Source organism: Temnothorax americanus, unplaced genomic scaffold (genome assembly GCF_048541705.1).
Source record: "Temnothorax americanus isolate GAGA-0224 unplaced genomic scaffold, ASM4854170v1 Scaffold73, whole genome shotgun sequence".
Lineage (NCBI taxonomy): Eukaryota > Metazoa > Arthropoda > Insecta > Hymenoptera > Formicidae > Temnothorax > Temnothorax americanus.
In genome coordinates, this window is record NW_027509796.1 from 41,937 (window position 1) to 60,269 (window position 18,333).

Sequence of the window (18,333 nt, forward strand, 5' to 3'; positions counted from 1 at the left end):
AAAAACGAGTTTTTATGGTTTGAGTAAAATATAATAATTGTTATTATCATATTTATTATTATATTTTACTCAGACCATGACAACTTGTTTTTTTCTTGAACAGTTAAAACAGACAGCGAAGTTTCTCGTATGACATTTGTCTTTGGAAGTATTAGCACCACTGTTTTGTTTCTTTTAAAAAAGTAGCAACAACAAAGTAAGCAATAACTATCTATAATTTTCTTATAAGAATTTCAACTTTTTATTTCAACTTTTCTTTCTTGGTTGAATTATATAAATGACTCCATTCAAGCAAGTTTTCTTCAAGATTATGGATTGTTGCGCATACACGGTTATATATGCAAGTCTTGATTCGATACTTTTTCTTTTCCTTTGTACGAATTAGAGCGATTGAGATTTCTTTTGATCCTCAAGTTCGTCGCTCTCGCGCGTTCGTCTCTCCGAGAGACGAATAAATTCGCGATCATAGGAGAGAAGGGAGGGGCGAAGGGGGGCTGAATAGGTACCAAACAGCATCGACGATGGACCGTAGATTAGATTAATCGTTTTATTTGCGAACGAAACGCGTATAATAATTCTTATCCTCCTGATGGCTCGCCGGCGCCTCAAGTAGGCCGCGCGACGGACCCCGCGGAATTATTTGCGATAAATCCCGCGACGATGCATGCGTATACTGCTATGTATCGCAGTCACGAGACTTACGGTACCCGCGGTGTAACGCGATTGAAGCGTCAGGAAAAAACTCTTCTGCGACAGGTATCGCCGATGGATTTTGTCGCGCGTCTGCTTCTTCGTCGTCGTTGTCGTTATAGCGGCGGCATAGTCATCACATCCTGGTTCGTGCAAGAATGGACGAGGCACGCGCGAGAAAATTTTCCCCTGATTGATATTCGGGACGGGTAGCGCACCTCGCGCTGTCCAATTCGGCCAATTAGAAACTTAATTTGTGGGTAAAGAGGATAGAGGGATATCCCCTCTCAGGGGGATAACTGTGCCCCTTCGTCGCGCCGATAAGCTAAACGCCCATTTATCACGTTGAATGAAAATTCGAATGTGAGATGTGAAAATTATTCGCTGAGATAAATGTCGGAGAACGTTGTGTAAACAGCTGAGACGGAGAACGGAGCGAGTTTTCGTGGAGCTGGAGACTTGGAGATTCGGGAGAACACTTGAATTTTGAATTAGACATTAGGAAACTATGAACTTGACACGTTAAATTCGTATAATGTCAAATTAGACTCAATGTGAGTGATTTTTAATCATTTCTATAGGTTGCCATTGTTCCTACTCTCAATATGTCATTAATTTAACTAAAACAATGTTAATTTAACTAAACTAATGGAATTAAATTAATAATGTTTTGTGCCGAAATAATAAATTTCGACACAAATGTAATTAAAAATAAGAAAATGTTATTTAACTCAAGATACTGGTTTAGATTTCATCTTTTAATATTTAACATGTGAGTGAGAATCCGGAAATCGCATTCACGGGATTTTCGTTTCATCACAATATTACCGCCATTACGTTTCTATATTACGCGATTACGTGACGCCAGCGAAGGATATCATAACTTACACGCATACACGGCGAAATCGCACGCAGCGCATCCTCTTAATTATGACGAACGCGCCGCGGAACGCGATGTCGATCGTTATCGCGAACTACGTGCTGCGGCACACGCGTCTCTCCTCTCCCTTTACGTCGAACCTGCGTGACGACGCGCATCTCGTCGCCGTGTCTGCTTGCCGGTCACCGGGACATTACGTGCGCGAGTCCCATTAGGCCTTGGGCTTTGGTCATACGACCGGCCTCCCTACCGCGAAATGAGCTTCTCCCTTTGATCGGCGTGTAACAGTATATAAACTGCAAAACAGCGTGGTCAAGAGGAACCGGATGACCGGGCTGTTGCCCTAGAAAATGCAAGTCGCGTCTGCCCGTACATACCGTCGCACTCGTTCCTTTTCCCCTGAAGTGGGCTGTTCGCCTCACGCGCTCACACTGTTAAATTCGTAGTGTTAAATTATACACAATTTGAGTCATTTTAACCCTTTCTGTAGGTCGCCACTACTCCTACAAAAAAAACTATGTCGTCAACTTAACTAAACCAATGAAGTTCAAATAATACTGTTTTGTGTTAAAATTATTTTAACACAAAACAGTATTATTTGAACTTCATTGGTTTAGTTAAGTTGACGACATAGTTTTTTTTTAATAATAAATTTTAACACACATAGTAGTTAAAAATAACAAATTGTTATTTAACTCAAGGTATTAATTGGTTTAAATTTAATGTTTTAATATTTAATAGTGCAGAAGGAACACATAAAACTCCTAATGACATCATCGTGACTTTATTATCACTTAAAAGTTATCTGAACATGTCTATGTAACTTTTAAGTGATGATCATGAAGTCATTATGAGTTTTATGTACTATACCTATATAGGCGACCACCGCAAACTCCATCGTAAGTTCGAGCGAAGATACATAATATAATTTATTGACTTAAATTAATTATCGACAGCGTTTGGTATTATGCTGATATAATCTTTTCCTTAAATCTTTTGGGAATACATTGATATCAATATAATTGTCGTTCTCAACATCTTGAATTGGTGGATCGAAATAAATTACATTGATATGATCTTACGCGACTATATACATAGTCAATGAGCATTTCGGTTCTGTAATTGCGGCATGAATTTTCGGCGCATTAAATTCGCGAGAAGGGTCAATACTCTCGTAATACGGTATCGTTTCTTTTTATAAAACCTGCCCAAATTTGGATTTAACTCGTTTTACGCAATCGTGCCTCGAATGTTGTAAAAACCGGTCATCACCCTCACAAAAAAAAAGAGATAAATAACGTTTCTGCGCATTATCTTCTTCGAGAAATCAGTGGAATCACCGGAAACGGATCGACACGATTCGATCTAGATTGAATGGCCCACATTGTTGGCGAGACTTGAAGTTCGGCGAGCGGATGGGGAGGAGGGTTGGGCCGACCGCTAAGTGTCATCGTTCGGAATACGAATTACGATTGACCCCCTTATTTCGATATGTGCGCCGTGTCGTGCGTGTGTTTGCGAGGGGGGCGCGCAACCGCGCGCGCGCGCGCGCGGCCAACGCGCCTCAAAATTAAACCTGCAGCACTCTGGTAATCAGGTCCGGGTATACTGATATATATTGAGCCGCGCGCGCTTTTGACGAAGCACCGTTAGTTAGCTCGCAAAAAAACCGGGTCGGTTTTTAAGATCCCGATTCCTGCAGGCGATCCGCGAGAAAGGAATGAAACGGCAGAATTCGGTAATATAAGTACCTACCGAATAACCGTTTCGGTAATCACCGGGCCGCTAAAATGCCGACTCGAGATGTCGGTGATTGGCTTGAGGAATTCTTTTCACGCGAACGGATTCTTGTTATTGTAAAAATAATACCGAGGGTGCCAGGTTTTTGAGAGACATACTTTGAGAAGGTTCATCGTTGTTATTGCTATCGCATATATTGATCGATTTTATCGCGTCTTCCCCGTCCATTCGCTAGAATTTGACCAATCAGAGTAAAGTTAACTGAAATCGAGATCAGTTTTCTTTATTCTGATTGATAAAATTTCGATCCAATCTCAATCCCAATCCGTATAGTCTGATACGGGCTTTATCAGATTGACGCCCTCGGTCCTCCCTGCGTTAATTCGCAAAGCTCTCCTCTGGATTCGCCATCGTTAAGTCTTCCACTCTTCTCAATTAATACAAAAAAATTTTTCGTGCGATAAATGAAGTAGTGCGCTTAGGTCTACCGCCTAAAATCAGTTCACGGTTGAGTTGCAGCGAACTGATTTCAACGATAAACGCAAAACGTTAAAACGGTTTTTGCTTCAGACATTGGCAGCGTTTGCAACCGCGAGGTTGTACCGATCTTAATATATGCATCCACGTACAGATGGATATTTATGTTCCTTTCGCATCAAAATGCAGCGAATTCCTGACCTAGTGCCTCCTATACTCGCGCTTAACGGTAGTATCGTTATAATGCGCCGTACTTTAAAGAATCGCGCTCCCGATGACTTCCGCAAGGCGAAAGGAAAAAAAAGGAAGGCGAGGAGAAGATGAGGAGAAGGATTCGTTATCCCTAAAGCGATGGCTCGAAGCCACGATAAATCCCCGCGTGGCTCGCGCGGGCTCGTCGCTCGTCGTCGATAATTGTAATCAAGATAACTCGTACCCCGACTGATCTCCCCCTCTCGGGGGGTCGAACATCTCATTCGCGACTTCAAGCGTCGAGCGCGTGGCATTACATCTTACATCGCGAGCGTCGTAGATAGAACTTTAATTTAAGGTGCGCGTAGCTACGTTTGTCGGGCGAGTAATTACCGCGCGCTCGTAATCAGCTACTCTCTAAGTATAAACGACACGTGCGCATGTTTTTGCCGTGCCGGCGATTACGACGGGCCGGAGTAATTATTATAGAATATTGTAGAAAAAGAATGTACATATTGCTGCGTAATATGTCAAAAGGGATAGTGAGACATTAACGGAATCTTCAATCTTGATCAGCTATGATATGATCCTTTTTTAAATAGCGACGTAAGGAAAGATATATTTCAATATCGAAACGGATTTGAAAAATTTACATGTCGCGCGTTGTGGTAAAAATTTGTGGTTTCATCCAAACAAATAAATTAAAAAATTTTTTGAATTATTTTTGTTTTTAATACATCACAGATTTTAAAATCATCACTCATCTACAGATTTACGTAAGATTTTTACGTGAGACGACGCAACGCTCGTTGTGCAAATATCAATGCACATACAGTGTTAAATTCGTTGTGTTAAATTATACTCTTTATTTAAATCATTTTTTTTTACCATTTCTATAAGTCGCCCCTGCTCCTACTCAATATGTCGTTAACTTAATTAAAACAATGTAAATTTAACTAAACTAATAGAGTTAAAATAATACTGTTTTGTGTTAAATTTTCAAATAATAAATTTCGACACACATGCTAGTTAAAAATAACATTTAACAAAAAATATTATTTAATTTAAGGTATTGGTTTAAATTTCATCCTTTAGGGCCGGTTGTTCCAACCTGTTGGTAAACTAATAGTTAAATCATATGTCTACCTTTATCTAATTTGAAGGAAAAACAAAGACACATATATTAACTATTTTAACTATTAGTTGGTTCACCAACACGTTGGAACAACCGGCCCTTAATGTTTAACAGCGTGGGATCGCGATTTCACGATCCGCGGATTTCCCTGTGTTTATCGTGCATTCGTATAAGAAAGTGAACGTGGCGATTTGCAGATATCTCGATGCGATTATAGCCACGTGCTATTACAGCGATCCAGACAGAATCATATGGATGCAAATTTAAGCACTTTATCTTGTCGGTATAATAAGGATTGATCAAACAGAATCATCATCAATCGAATGCTGAGAGAAAATAACAATGGATTCTGAACGTTTTAACTGAGGGAAACAAACTAAATATCGCGGGAAAGTAATCGAGAAGAATCAGTCGAGAGTCAAATCCTGCATCTCCATAATGATAATGCAAGGACGAACGTTGGACTGGCAAAGAAAGTCCATCTGAATGTTTTATTTTTCAATTTCGTTGATCTTACCTAATAGAGCACCTTTCAAAGTATAACACGCTAAGTCCACAGGCCAATGTAACGGTTATCAAGAAATAGGCTAATGATTACTTTCAACGAAAAATTATTTTTTTTCGAGCACAAGAACGAAACTAATCGTTTTCGGTAGTCTTTTGAACGCTAAATACGATCCCGTTTGCCAAATTGCTCTGTCACGTTACAATTTTGAATATCCCAAAGTTGATCGACATATAATAGGATTTCTAATTAATATAAATTGTCTTTAATTTCAGAGCCGGCGGCAACATGTGCGACGGCTCCTTCACCGAAACTCTCTGCGATATTCAGGGGATGACGAGCACATCGCCATCAGGTAGTGTCGGTGTCACATCAGGGTAGCAGGCCTCACGGGGAGGTAACACACTCGGTTCGGCAGGCAAGATGATGCGGGTGGAGCACATCAAACGCCCATGAACGCTCTCATGGTTTGGTCACGATTATAATGATGGAAGATTCAAAAAAATTTGAAAATGCACAACAGCGAAGAGACTCGATAAGTGAATGTCCAGTTTATTGGTTTATCCCTATTTCCACGAATGACTATAAACTTCAAAAAACGCTGATTTCTCGGAAAGATTAAACTTTGATATTTCCTCAAATTTTTTTATTTCTAGAATTTTAATAATTTAAAATAGATTTACATCTTAACAATAATAAAAATAACAAGGAGAAAGTGGACTTTGAGAGTTAAACGCGGTTAGTTGTGCGCGAGTTAACGTTATGTAACATTTAATTAAGTTTACATTTAATATAAAGTTATAATATCGTGCTTTTCGGCTTTACTTTGAACCATTTTCAACGAAGCGGTAATAGATAAGTTAAATAATCTGACACTGTCCGACGAGCATTGAAACAAACATCTCAAGATTGAAAATAAACAGTTTAATTTTCACGAAAAAAAATACTAGTAAAATCTGCTACCATTTATAGTCTGCAAATAAATCGGGCCGGAAAATGAAAGTTGGGCCTAACTAAGATTACCATAATAAATTTTCAAAACTAGATATTCGTTCTTGTGCTCGAAAAGAAGTAATTTTTTGTTGACAAGTGTCATGGGTCTATTTCTCGATTATCAAGCGTTACATTGGCCTATGATCTTAGCGTGTTACACTTTGAAAGGTGTTTTATTAAGTAAAATCAACGAAATTGAAAAACAAATTTACACTCAGGTAGACCTCCCTTGTGAGGCTACGGCCCGAATACCACTGGCTGAAACCAACACTTCGGGCCCGGGTCACTCCAGACTTGAAACCAGTCAGATGGGCCCCAGTCGGGCGAGTACGGAAAATCCGGATTTCCAGGGAACCGCGAAATGCTACGGGACGCGATACTGACACGTCGCTTTATAATACGAAGCTCTGATATATTGACGCGTATACCGTTCGTACGAGAGGGAAGTGGGATAATGTACTCGTGCCGAGAAGATCTAGACAGTTAACAGCTTAATCACGTGCGATAAATCGAATAGATCTACGTGCAAGACCTTCTGGCATTTTATCGATACGTTCATTGCTACATTCATAGTGTCAAATTATACTCAATTGGAGCCATTTTTAATCATTCCTGTAGGTCGCCACTGGTCCTACTCAATATGTCATTAATTTAACTAAAACAATGTTAATTTAACTGTACCAATGGAGTTAAAATAATACTGTTTTGTATCAAAATAATAAATTTCGACACACATGTAGTTAAAAATAACAAAATGTTATTTAACTCAAGGTATTGGTTTAAACTTCGTCCTTTAATATTTAACAGTGATGATTGCCTAAGCGAAACGGCAGTCTTACGTTCATTTCCCTCGCGATCATTGACAATTTTTCGTCCACTTCACTTACACCAACGTCGGTTAACTGTAAGCTTCGGTTAAACTCATTTCTCGTCTCTTTCCAAGGGGGCAGTTAGACAGAGACGAAGAGTGAGCAGTTTAACCGCGGAAGGTTACAGTTAACCGACGTTGGTGAAATTGGCCCTTAGAGAATTCATAAGGAGAATTTGAGAGGATTTTAATGAAGCTCTCTCGCAGCGCGATCTCAATTAATCTCAATCTCGCCGTAATGGAATTTTCACTCGTGTCCTCGCTAGGAAAATAAAGAGAAATCACTCTGCCACGTGCACAATCATCGTCCTCCACGTGCGCGGACGAAACGTGCAAACGCGAGATGCAAAAGCCTTCGGCCTTGCCTCGGTTTCAGAAAATATGCACCGCGCACTGTGTGAAAATGTGCACAAGCGACCGTTATGCCACATCCACGCGTAACCATGTGGACTGGTCGATCAGTATAATCATAAGCCTCGGCGTATTCACTACACGCGCTTAACCACGGGAGATTAACCCGTTCGCTCACTTCAGCAAACCGGCGATGGCTCTAGTCCCGCGATCCACACCTGTCCGTCATCAAACGCTTTTTCGAATGGCGACGCGGAGGGAAAAAGAAACCGAAACGGGGAAGATGTCCCGAGACGGCAGGCGACGATGAAAGAAAAGAGGTTTGACGCTCGATTAAACCTGACATCACCGAGGAAGAAAAGATAGGCCGTTCTGCGGCCGCTTGTTGCCGATGTAAAAAGAATTTCACTGTGGTAAACGTTCATTCAGTGAGAATAGAAACAAAACATATAAATAATAAGTATATTATTCTCTCGATGCGGAACAATGTGCTCTTCTACATTTTCCGTCAAAAGCGAATTTACTTAAATAGCCAAACCTGCGCAGACAGATTCTAAGCAGATTTTGCAGCAAATTTTTGGTGTCAAAAAAGGCAACAGGGAAGCTGCTGTATCAGATGTTGTCAAACTGTTGTCAGACCAGAATAACAGGTAGTGTGAGCAGATTGGCAAAGCAGAAACCCTGCTGCCTGTTTACATCGCCTGAAGCTGTCTGAAAAAGTCTGTTTCGCCTGTCAGCTGGCTTTGTCTGCATGATTTCTGTTACTAATCTGCTCACATTGGCTGCGTTCGCTTTGGACGTTTTCGTGTTGAAAACATCGCTCCATCTTTTTTCAATATGTAATGAGCAATAAGGATAGACTGTAATGAGCAGTCTAAGGATGGGTTCGTCTTGACGCTTTCAGCGCTGAAAGCATCGCTCTATCTTCGTTTGATGTTCGATGTGCAACAAAAATAGAATGATGCTTACAGCGCTGAAAGCGTCAAGATAAACGTAGCATAAATGAGCAATAAAGATAGACTCGGCACGAAAGCGCTCAAAGCGAACGCAGCCATTGTCAGCAGGCTCTGTCAACAGAACACGAGTTTACGCGGGTATTAACTCTCTCGATTCTATCTGGCTTCCCGGAGAGAAAGAAAAAGAATGAAAGAAGGATGCCACGCGCTTTTTGGTTTTGGTATAGGATCTGGTCAAATTTTCTGGATTTTTGTGCGCATGCTGCTAACATTTTGCTTACTGGGCATAGCATCGGAGGGAATGCAATTCACATATCACATCCCGAGAAGAATACACAACTCAAATAATTTTGAATTAAGCCTATAAAAAATATGTTTAAAACGTTACCTATCATAATAGTGTCACAAGTCTATATGCAAAATTTGCTGCACGGGGCAGAGAAGTGTCGTTAGTCTTTTACATTCTTATGTTGCGGTTTCTTGGATGAATAGTGTCATATAAGTGAATTGACAAGTAAATCATATAATAGATCTCTTCAAGAAACAGTATAAGTTTCATTATAACAATTAATATCGTAATTGTAATTGCGTTAGTTAATTTAAAAACAATTTAAAAAATTAAATTTGTTTTTGCTCTCCTGAAAATTTTGTGAATTTTTGAGTTGTGACAGTATTCTTCTCGGGGTGTGATATATTTGACAAACAGATGAGATTGTTAAAATTATAAACAATGACTGAGACATTTCTTCGCCAGTATAAAAAAATAATAAAATATATTTGAGTGACCCAACTGGCCAAAATTTCTCCTTTATATTTCACAACGTTTCGGCCAACATCTGGCCCTTTTCAAGTGAAGAATATAACAATAATTATTGCCAGCACTTCACGCATATACATCCTATGTCGCTTAATATAGTAGTGATGTATTTTGGGAACTATATTAAGCGACATGGGATGTATATGCGTGGAGTGCTGGCAATAATTATTGTTATATTCCTCACTTGAAAAGGGCCAGATGTTGGCCAAAACGTTGTGAGATATTATAAAGGAGAAATTTTGGCCAGTTGGGTCGCTCAAATATATTTTATTAAAATTATAAAGAAGGGAAAATGCGTTGCTCCCGATATGTATACGGAGATAAAAATTTAAGTTGCGAGGAGTATCGCACTCTCGCGCAAATCCAGAAAACGGAAGTGAAAAAAGAAGAGGAGGAAGCGGGAAGGGGGAGTTACATCGAAATAATCGCGATTTAAGCTTAAATCGCGCCGGTGTTATCTCACCTTTTGTTCAGCCGCAGGCGCGTTACTTTACGGCGATACGAAGTCGCCGGCGGGACGATATGTAGGGTAATCTTGACACACACTGATTAACAGAGTTGATTAATAATAAGCCGCGCGGCGCGGCGCACTGCCGCGATCGCTCTGCCGGCGCGGCGTATTCCTCGCGCCCGATGCCGGATAGCCGGATAGCCCCCCCAATTTACACGGGCATACCTTCCTCGATCCCTCGGTCCGGAGGTTCCCGGTGAGAAGGAAGAAAAAAGAAGGAAGACACGCGGTGGCACACGCGCGTACGCGCGGCGCACGGGACCACCTTACCCGGCGCGCATTGTCGGCCGTGAAAAATGGAACGGCGCGAGGAGGAGGCGGGCGATCCAGTTCTCCGCGCGTCGTTAAACGAACACCCGTTTCCCGTTCCTATCGCGCTATCCGGAGAACGGCCGACAAACGGATATTGGCGTACGCGCTCCTCCCGACCGCGGCTCGCGATCTATCATCGCAAATCGCGCCCGCGCGTCGATCCTTATCCGCGGATATTCTTCATCCCAGTTCACCGGCGAACTCTGGGTGCGGTGGTCCCCTGTGCCCTTGCACCTGATGGAGGGTCGATCGGATTCGTCACCGCGAATCCAAGTTTCGCGAAACTTCGATGTGGATGAGCGTTACATTAGGCGATTTTTTGCGAACCAATTGAATCGGCGAGTAAGTCTGAATATTTCATCCCCCTTCCCCCCTCCCCGGATGACCCCCTGTGCCGTTCCTTGCCAATGGATCTACCCGCGTCTCTTTAATCTTGAAGGAAGCTCTCGGAGCGCTGTCTCGAGCTCTTGGGGGCACCGTTCGACGAATTCGCGCTTTTCGTAGAATTTAAAATAATCGGCGTCCCATGTCGATCGCCGTGTCGCTGGTCCGGAGACGATTCCTCATTGATCACGGTCGCTTCCGCCGCGTTTTTGTCCGCGATACGTCAAACGGCCGCGCCGGATTCGGTCCCGTGCTCTCGCCCGCTCGCCGAGTCAGCCGACAGTAACTAGCGGCTCGTGGCTCGTGCTCGCTCCGACTTTCAGACTGACCGCGCTCCCGCACGTCGTCTCCGGCACGAGACCACGCGTCTCCCTCCTCGAGTTACGCGCCGTGGGTTACCCTCCTCGCCGGCTTCGTCATTCAAGAATACACACCTCCTCATCGTCCAATTCTCTCCAATTCTCCGGTCGAGGGGAAACGACGCGAGTCGCGCGATTCCTCCGAATAAGCCTACAAAAAGAAAATACAATAAGTCGATAAAACGTCAACGCGGAATCAGAGAGAGAGAGAGAGAGAGAGAGAATGAAGAAAAATCTTAAATAAATAATAATTAATAATTGAATCTTAAATAAATCGCATTGGGTAAGGAAGGTTCGGACTAAAGGTAATACAAAGATATTGTCCGGAGTAGCGGCGTGTCGTGGCTATTCGCGAACAGAGCTGTCGCTGAATCTAAATCACGAAGTGATATTGGGAGCACGAGAACGAAGAGACACAAGCGGAAAAGGAAGACAGGCGTTACGTAAAATGAAAGAACCAGCCGGCCGGGGAATGAAAAAGGGGAAAATCGAGGGGGCATCCACGAAGATAGCGGTATATAAGCGTCGCTGTAAAAAGGAGAAAAAAGGGGGTTAAAGAGGGAAAGGTGTAGTTACGGTTAGATCTTATATGATAAGATTTTATAATAAAGATTACCGTTAACAATGACGAAAGCGCTACCTCCTCGCCGTTGGGATCACCCCTCAAATATCGACTGTAATTAATACATCCTTGACTCGAGAGGTCTTCCATCAGTGTCCAGTGGTGTCCAGGTCTTCCTTCCCACGTCAACGTTAGACGAGAAGAGATTTAGGAATCGGCTTTGGTCAAACGACCTACGACTTGGCAGTCTAATACTAAGATTTGTGAAGAGAATGATGACGTTAAATACACGATTAACTATAAATCAATGGTAGTAGCCACGTGTACCCCTCTATCAAGACCAGAATCAGCCGCGCGCGGGCAAATGCGCTCTCTCGCGAGCATCTGGCGGCGCCGACCAACATAAAATTTATAAACAATTTCGCACAAAAATACTCATTTAAACCCTAAAGTCCTACGGCAAATGCCGATCGACGCTCCCACCAAGAGTCGAAATGAGAGTCTCTATCTCACAGAGAGTCGCGAATGATATTTTTGGAGGAAGAACGCATTCAACAACCATGCAACCTTACATCACACTCCACCACAAAACTCCAACCCCAAACAATATTCCATACATACTAGGGTTAAAATTATAACAAGTATTTTATGGCACTTGTATATTTCATTCTTCATATGTAATGCATGCACGTGTGCATGTACGTATAAACCAAACTTAAAATCGATGTACTCTCTCACAAATCGGCTATGATAGTTCGACGTGTACGTGTTTAGTTATTGTCCAAAAGTATAGCGATATGCTTATTGGCGCGGAGAGCAAAATCTCCAAGTTAACTTCTAAATCTTTAGAAAACACCGTTTCGCGTTCGTGTCAACATAACAGGTTCGCGTAGGCACGTTTTTAGATCAATAAGTTTTGTACAATAGAGTAACATACGCCGCTAATCAAACGCTCGTGGCAAAGATATGTATCGCAATATGTCCGCACGACAAAAAGATTCTGGACTAACAGCGATTTTTTTTTGTACTGAGGTCGATTATATATACTTTGCTTGATTTCTCTCTCGTGTGGCCTCAAAACTGCAAGTCCAGCACCGGTCCCATATTGCTAAATCTTGTCGAGATGCACGATAAGATATACGGCGCGATCCCTTTCAATCAAGAATCCTTTCGTCATGCAGAATGGCAAGAGGAATACAAGGTATCCTTGTGCGAAGAGTTCGGCGCGCGACCCCGATCCGCAAAATCTCCAGATAATCATCGGGAATGTGAAAAAAAAATTTCTTCATCTCTTGTAAACACGATACCGATCCTCGAGGAGAGCGAGTCGAGTATTTTTTTTTCTGAATCTTCTTCAATTAATTAAAAAAATAGTCTCAGCCTTAAATATCGCGATCGCGATTTTTCTCATCCAACTCACACATCATCGAACATACGTGAAAAAACATGCGCATTCACAACTCAACTCTCCACGAGCGTTCATGTAACTTCCGTGACTCGTGTCATAGATTAATAATCAAACGCGAAAGATGTATTTTTTACCTTCCTGCGAGCACATTAATCCCAATCGATTGTCGGAAGCGGGCGGAACGGTGAAGCGAACTCCTCGAGTTCACGTCGACCGAAGAGTTTCGCGACAGCGCGATCGCGCATTTTCTGCGCTCACATATGTGAATGCCATGTCTAGGACAAATACAAGTATCCTTCAAATGTGCGAAGACTTCGGCGCGCAATTCCGATCTGTGAAGATTCCGGAAGATTATCGCAAGAACATGAAATTGTCTCCCCCCCCCCCCCCCCCCCAAGTAAGTATGATATCGCGAGTGCACGTTTTTCCCACCCAACTATCGAAGATACGTGAAAAAAAAAAACACATATTTATAACTCAATTTGCTTTATCGTCGCTTACAGCAAACATTCCGCTCAACTATAAACTAAAAGACGTCCCTCTTGATTTAGGACGTCTCGAGTAAAAGGCACGTTTTTTGTTTTGTACAAATAAGTTTTGTATAATAGAGAATGTGTTTCAAAATTCATTGCCAGCGTATGGCAATGAATGTTACACATAACTTACATACGCTATAGATTTTGAGCACTGGCAGTAAATTTTGGAACGCAGTCAGAGTAGAATGCGCTCGTAAGATCTCTCCTACAAATAAATCCTACAAACGTTCAATATACAAGGTGTCTGATAATAATTATAACAAAGGCTAGGTAGAGGTGGGTTAAACTGAATAGGAAAGTGCCTTTTTGCAATTATGACAATGAGTTTTTTTTTACTTATGAACACGTATCTTTCCTCGCAGAACCTTCTCAAGAAGGACATAAACTTCGGCTGTGTATAGTCGGTTTATATCCTACTCTATCACCTTATCTCTTCCTACAGGTTTTTGCTCAAGATGGATGCTACTTCATCTAAGTATTTTCAAAACTCCATGCGAAATCTTATCACATCAAGAGCAAATATATGGACCATTGAAACGTCTCTTGTCCCGAAATACGAAGACCTCGAGTTCCATTGATGCAGTTACAAATGCATTACCAACTTTTTTAAAGACAATCCAAAATAAGATGTACAGCATTAAGATATTCGTGGAAGGCGCCAAACTCGAAACGAGACATACCATTTCAATAATCTCAAATGGTACAATATTTTACTTGTGAATACGAATTTTGCCTCGCAGAATCTTCTTAAGCATGATTTTATTAATTAATAACTCATTAATTTATTGTTATAATAGCAAAACTGTACAGAACTTTTCAGTTTAATCCACTCTACCTACCCTCTGCGGGTATTATTATCTGACATCCCGATATAAGATAGTCAACAACAGCGTTTTAAAAAGCTGAAAAGTTTAAGACACTTTACTCGTGATACAAATGGCAGTGGTACTTTGAAGTCTCTACTTTGAATTAAAATGACAAATATAACCGAACCGTTCGTGGCGCGTTCATGATATTTTGACTAAGAAAAAATCTTCGATTTTGTTAGGGTTACATGCATCAAGATGTGAATCGATTCTTGGAAATCGTGATGCAATATTTTCGCTAAGAGGAAATCTCCAACCCCTAATTGGGGAATTTGTTACGGATATCAAGATTGTAAGATCAAAGTCGATTTTGGACTTATAATCTTCAGGAAGACGTATATGAATAAATATTGCATTGTGTTATTTATTCCAAGATCGATTTCAAGAGTTTTTCGGGGACTAATCATCGAGGATATGTAAAAGGCCAACAATACAATTATCAGTTTAATGTCAAGTAGAGCTCGGCAGAATTTTAATTCGTGATTTATTCCGAATTAAAATCGACGCGACGAAATTGATTAATGTGTAGGAGGATCGAGACATATATGAAATATTTGATTCCTTACTATGATAACAAGATTATGTCGTATTAAAATAAACTTCAGTTGTACATTTAACAACTTTGTCCATAAACACGTGCTCGTTATCCGCCACACTGTGATCACTTCACGATCATAATGTGACTCTCGTAATGCAGCGGAATATCGCAATTGACATAGTAATTTGCGCACAAATACACACGTGTACGCACATTACACATTTGTAACGACTCACGTATAATATACGTTGTTTCTTTAAGCGGATTCATCGCATAATCGTCTTTCTCTCTTTCTCTCTCCCTCTCTCTCCCTCTCACAACATTTACAAACAAAAATTGCTACGTTATACTGTTTAAGAATTGTCTATCGAGTAACACAATTTAATTATTAGTAATTAGTACTAAAAAAATAATAACAATAGTCTTTGGTTCGTACGCTTTTCTTCCATTTCGAAGAGAATGCGTATCGTTTGCAAACATCTACATTATTTCTATTTCATTATTTACACTATGTAAAGTTATTTCCTGTAATTTCAATTTAATTGCTCTTCTTTTCTTGATGTGCTTAAAATAAAAGACGAGAAGTTTCAGTGATCTCGAGAGCGTAATTTGTACGAAAATGCATTATCCTGATACATGTCTTTCGCACGCGTTTATTAAAAATAAATGCGATTCGCGAGGGCAATAGAAAAACATTCTCAATGCTACATTTAAACGTTTCTGAAACATAATGAATTCAAGAACGACGTGAACAAAATAGGACAAGATAATCTGAACTAAAACTGTAAAATGTCATGCGAACACCAAAATTATGTAAAATAATGGTACAATCGCGCCTCATCGACATTTATAAGCATTCTTGCTCGTTACTGTTTCGTTATAGAAAATTGCTGCAAACATTTTTACGAGAATTTCAAAAGTCGAAATTCTTCTCTTACAAAAATTTTTCTCCGTGTAGAAATTAAGCGACGATACTCGAGTAACGAGATGGGCACTCCTCAGCCGTCTGTATTATCGATAAAATTATCATTTTCTTACTTCTAGTCTTTCGTCGCATTAGTTTGACAGAATTGAAAATGCTTCTCTACGATTACATACATTAATAATTCCAGAAAACTCCGATTTCGTATGAAAAACGAGAAATAGCTGCGGAATTATAGTTTTTCTTACTTGTACTTTTATCTCAGTATGGTGTCTTAAGTTGTAGACGCGCTCTGTCAATTCATCATACCATGTACTTCATATAAAAGCTGTACAGTTTATACGTTTTCCATATGAAATCAGAGTTTCCGGGGATCATTGATAAATGTATTGCAATCTTAAAGAAATATTTTCAATTCTGTTAAATTAATGCGATGAAAGACTAGAGGTACGAAAATGATAATTTTATAATACAAACGGCTGAAGAATCCCCAACCTGTATCAGACTACCAATTGTAAAGAATGCCTATTCAATCAGTCGGCACTTCATTGTGTTTGATTTACTAATAATAAGAGTCGGTAGTCGTACCCAGAAATGATAGATTTAAGCCGCGTTTTTCCCTCTACACTTACGCACACAACGACCTTCTATCTATTTGTGTGACGACTGCGCTATAAGAAGTACGACTCGTAGTAGGCAGTCGGGTCGACCTTTGCAATCAGTAGTCTGATACGGGCTTAAGACTCCTGCAGTGCGATTCTGTAATTCGTTATGCGTCGTTATGTGCTCATAACGACAATTGCGCAGCTCTTTTATCATATAGCATACCTGCGCAACTGTCGTTATGAGCACATAACGACAGCATAACGAGTTACAGAATCTTGGCCCTGTAGTCCTATTCAGTAATTCTAACGACAGCTTTTTTTCCATATAGTACACCTACGTAACGATCACATTAACGACACTGTCGTTAAGAATTACAGAATTGGTGTACTGAGTATTTGCGGTCATGTTACATCGTGCGGTCAGAGACGAGAAATGACACACTGAAAATTCTTGCATGTCATTTTCAAATAAAAAGATAATTGGATAAAAAAAACACTTCAGCTCGCTTTAACATACTTATAAAATGTTTCGAAAACTATTCTTTTCCCTTGACAGTTAATAAACAGCTGTAAAATGTGATACAGCTAAATCATGCAGAGTTATGCGCAGGCGCATGACTCGGCTTCGTATTACATTCATTTTACGGCAGATAGTTTCCGAAACATTTTATGTGTGTTAAAGCAATCTGTTTTTTTCATCTAATATCTTTTTTATTTGGAAATGGCATGCAAGAATTTTCAGCGTGTCATTTCTTACCCCTGACGAACTAATAGCGGGTTCGCTATAACATGACCGCGGCGAGTACTCAGGAGTAAGGAGGAGTCTTAAAGTATTTTTTTTTATTTATTTTTGCTAAAAAAAAGAAAAAAATAGTAAGACAAAAATTTTCTCTTAAAAAAATTAGAAATTATTATATTTACTCAGATAAATTCTTAATCGTTCAATGTATAATCGATATTATTCTGTGATGTTAATAGCAGCAGTGATATATGTATATGATAACGATAATTGTTTAGTGATTTGTACGAATGTGACAGTTTCTAAAAAGTATAATAATTTGTTAGCTTTAACAGCAAAATAGATGATAATGATAATGGCGATTGTTTAGCGATTTACATGAATGTTTCTAAAAAGTGTAGCAATTTCTAGTTTTTTTTTAGAGAAATCTTTGTTTTTTTTTTTTTATTAGTCTGATATATCATCATCGTTGCATTCCGATTATCAACGATAACAATAAATACCGATAAAGATCTTCTTAATTTAAAGATCTCCCAGGCTTGAAGAGACCGACGTAATAGAAGACGGACGTGACGAAGATGACGAGGTCGCATACGGCATATCCACAGCAAGTTCGACTAACATCTTAAAGGTGTCACCGTTGCACTGATGAGCGTAAGCATTCTTTAAGCTCTGCTGGGATAGACCGCGATACGCGATTATCTGCTCAATTTGCGACAGATGTTCACGGGGAGCGCTCCAGTACGCAGCAGGTTCTGCAGAGCTAGGCCTATACATAAAAAAAAAACATCGTCTTTAATCCATTATCCTTAAAATCTGACGTCTGTGTCTTTTTCCACAGCGCCAGGATGCGGTGTTGGGTGCGCCGTGAGAATCAACGAGAATTCTCAGTGCCACCAAAAGAACGCATGTACTCGAAACGCTCGACTTTCGTATACATGATTCTATCTCCTCATTTTCCTTTTGAGATTGCCTGCTACTTTAATT

General features: G+C 40.4%; 1 protein-coding gene across 2 annotated transcripts in view; it reads right to left on the reverse strand.

The window, feature by feature from the left end:
- Window positions 1–12,376: 12,376 nt before the first annotated feature.
- The window catches only part of LOC143906595 (uncharacterized), a 52,555-nt gene continuing 46,598 nt past the window's right edge, over window positions 12,377–18,333 (reverse strand). For both annotated transcript variants that reach the window (XM_077422787.1, XM_077422785.1), the window contains one exon: window positions 12,377–18,115. In XM_077422787.1, the coding sequence (XP_077278913.1) occupies window positions 17,869–18,115 (247 nt within the window). In that variant the 3' untranslated portion in view covers window positions 12,377–17,868. The remainder of the gene's footprint in view (window positions 18,116–18,333) is intronic.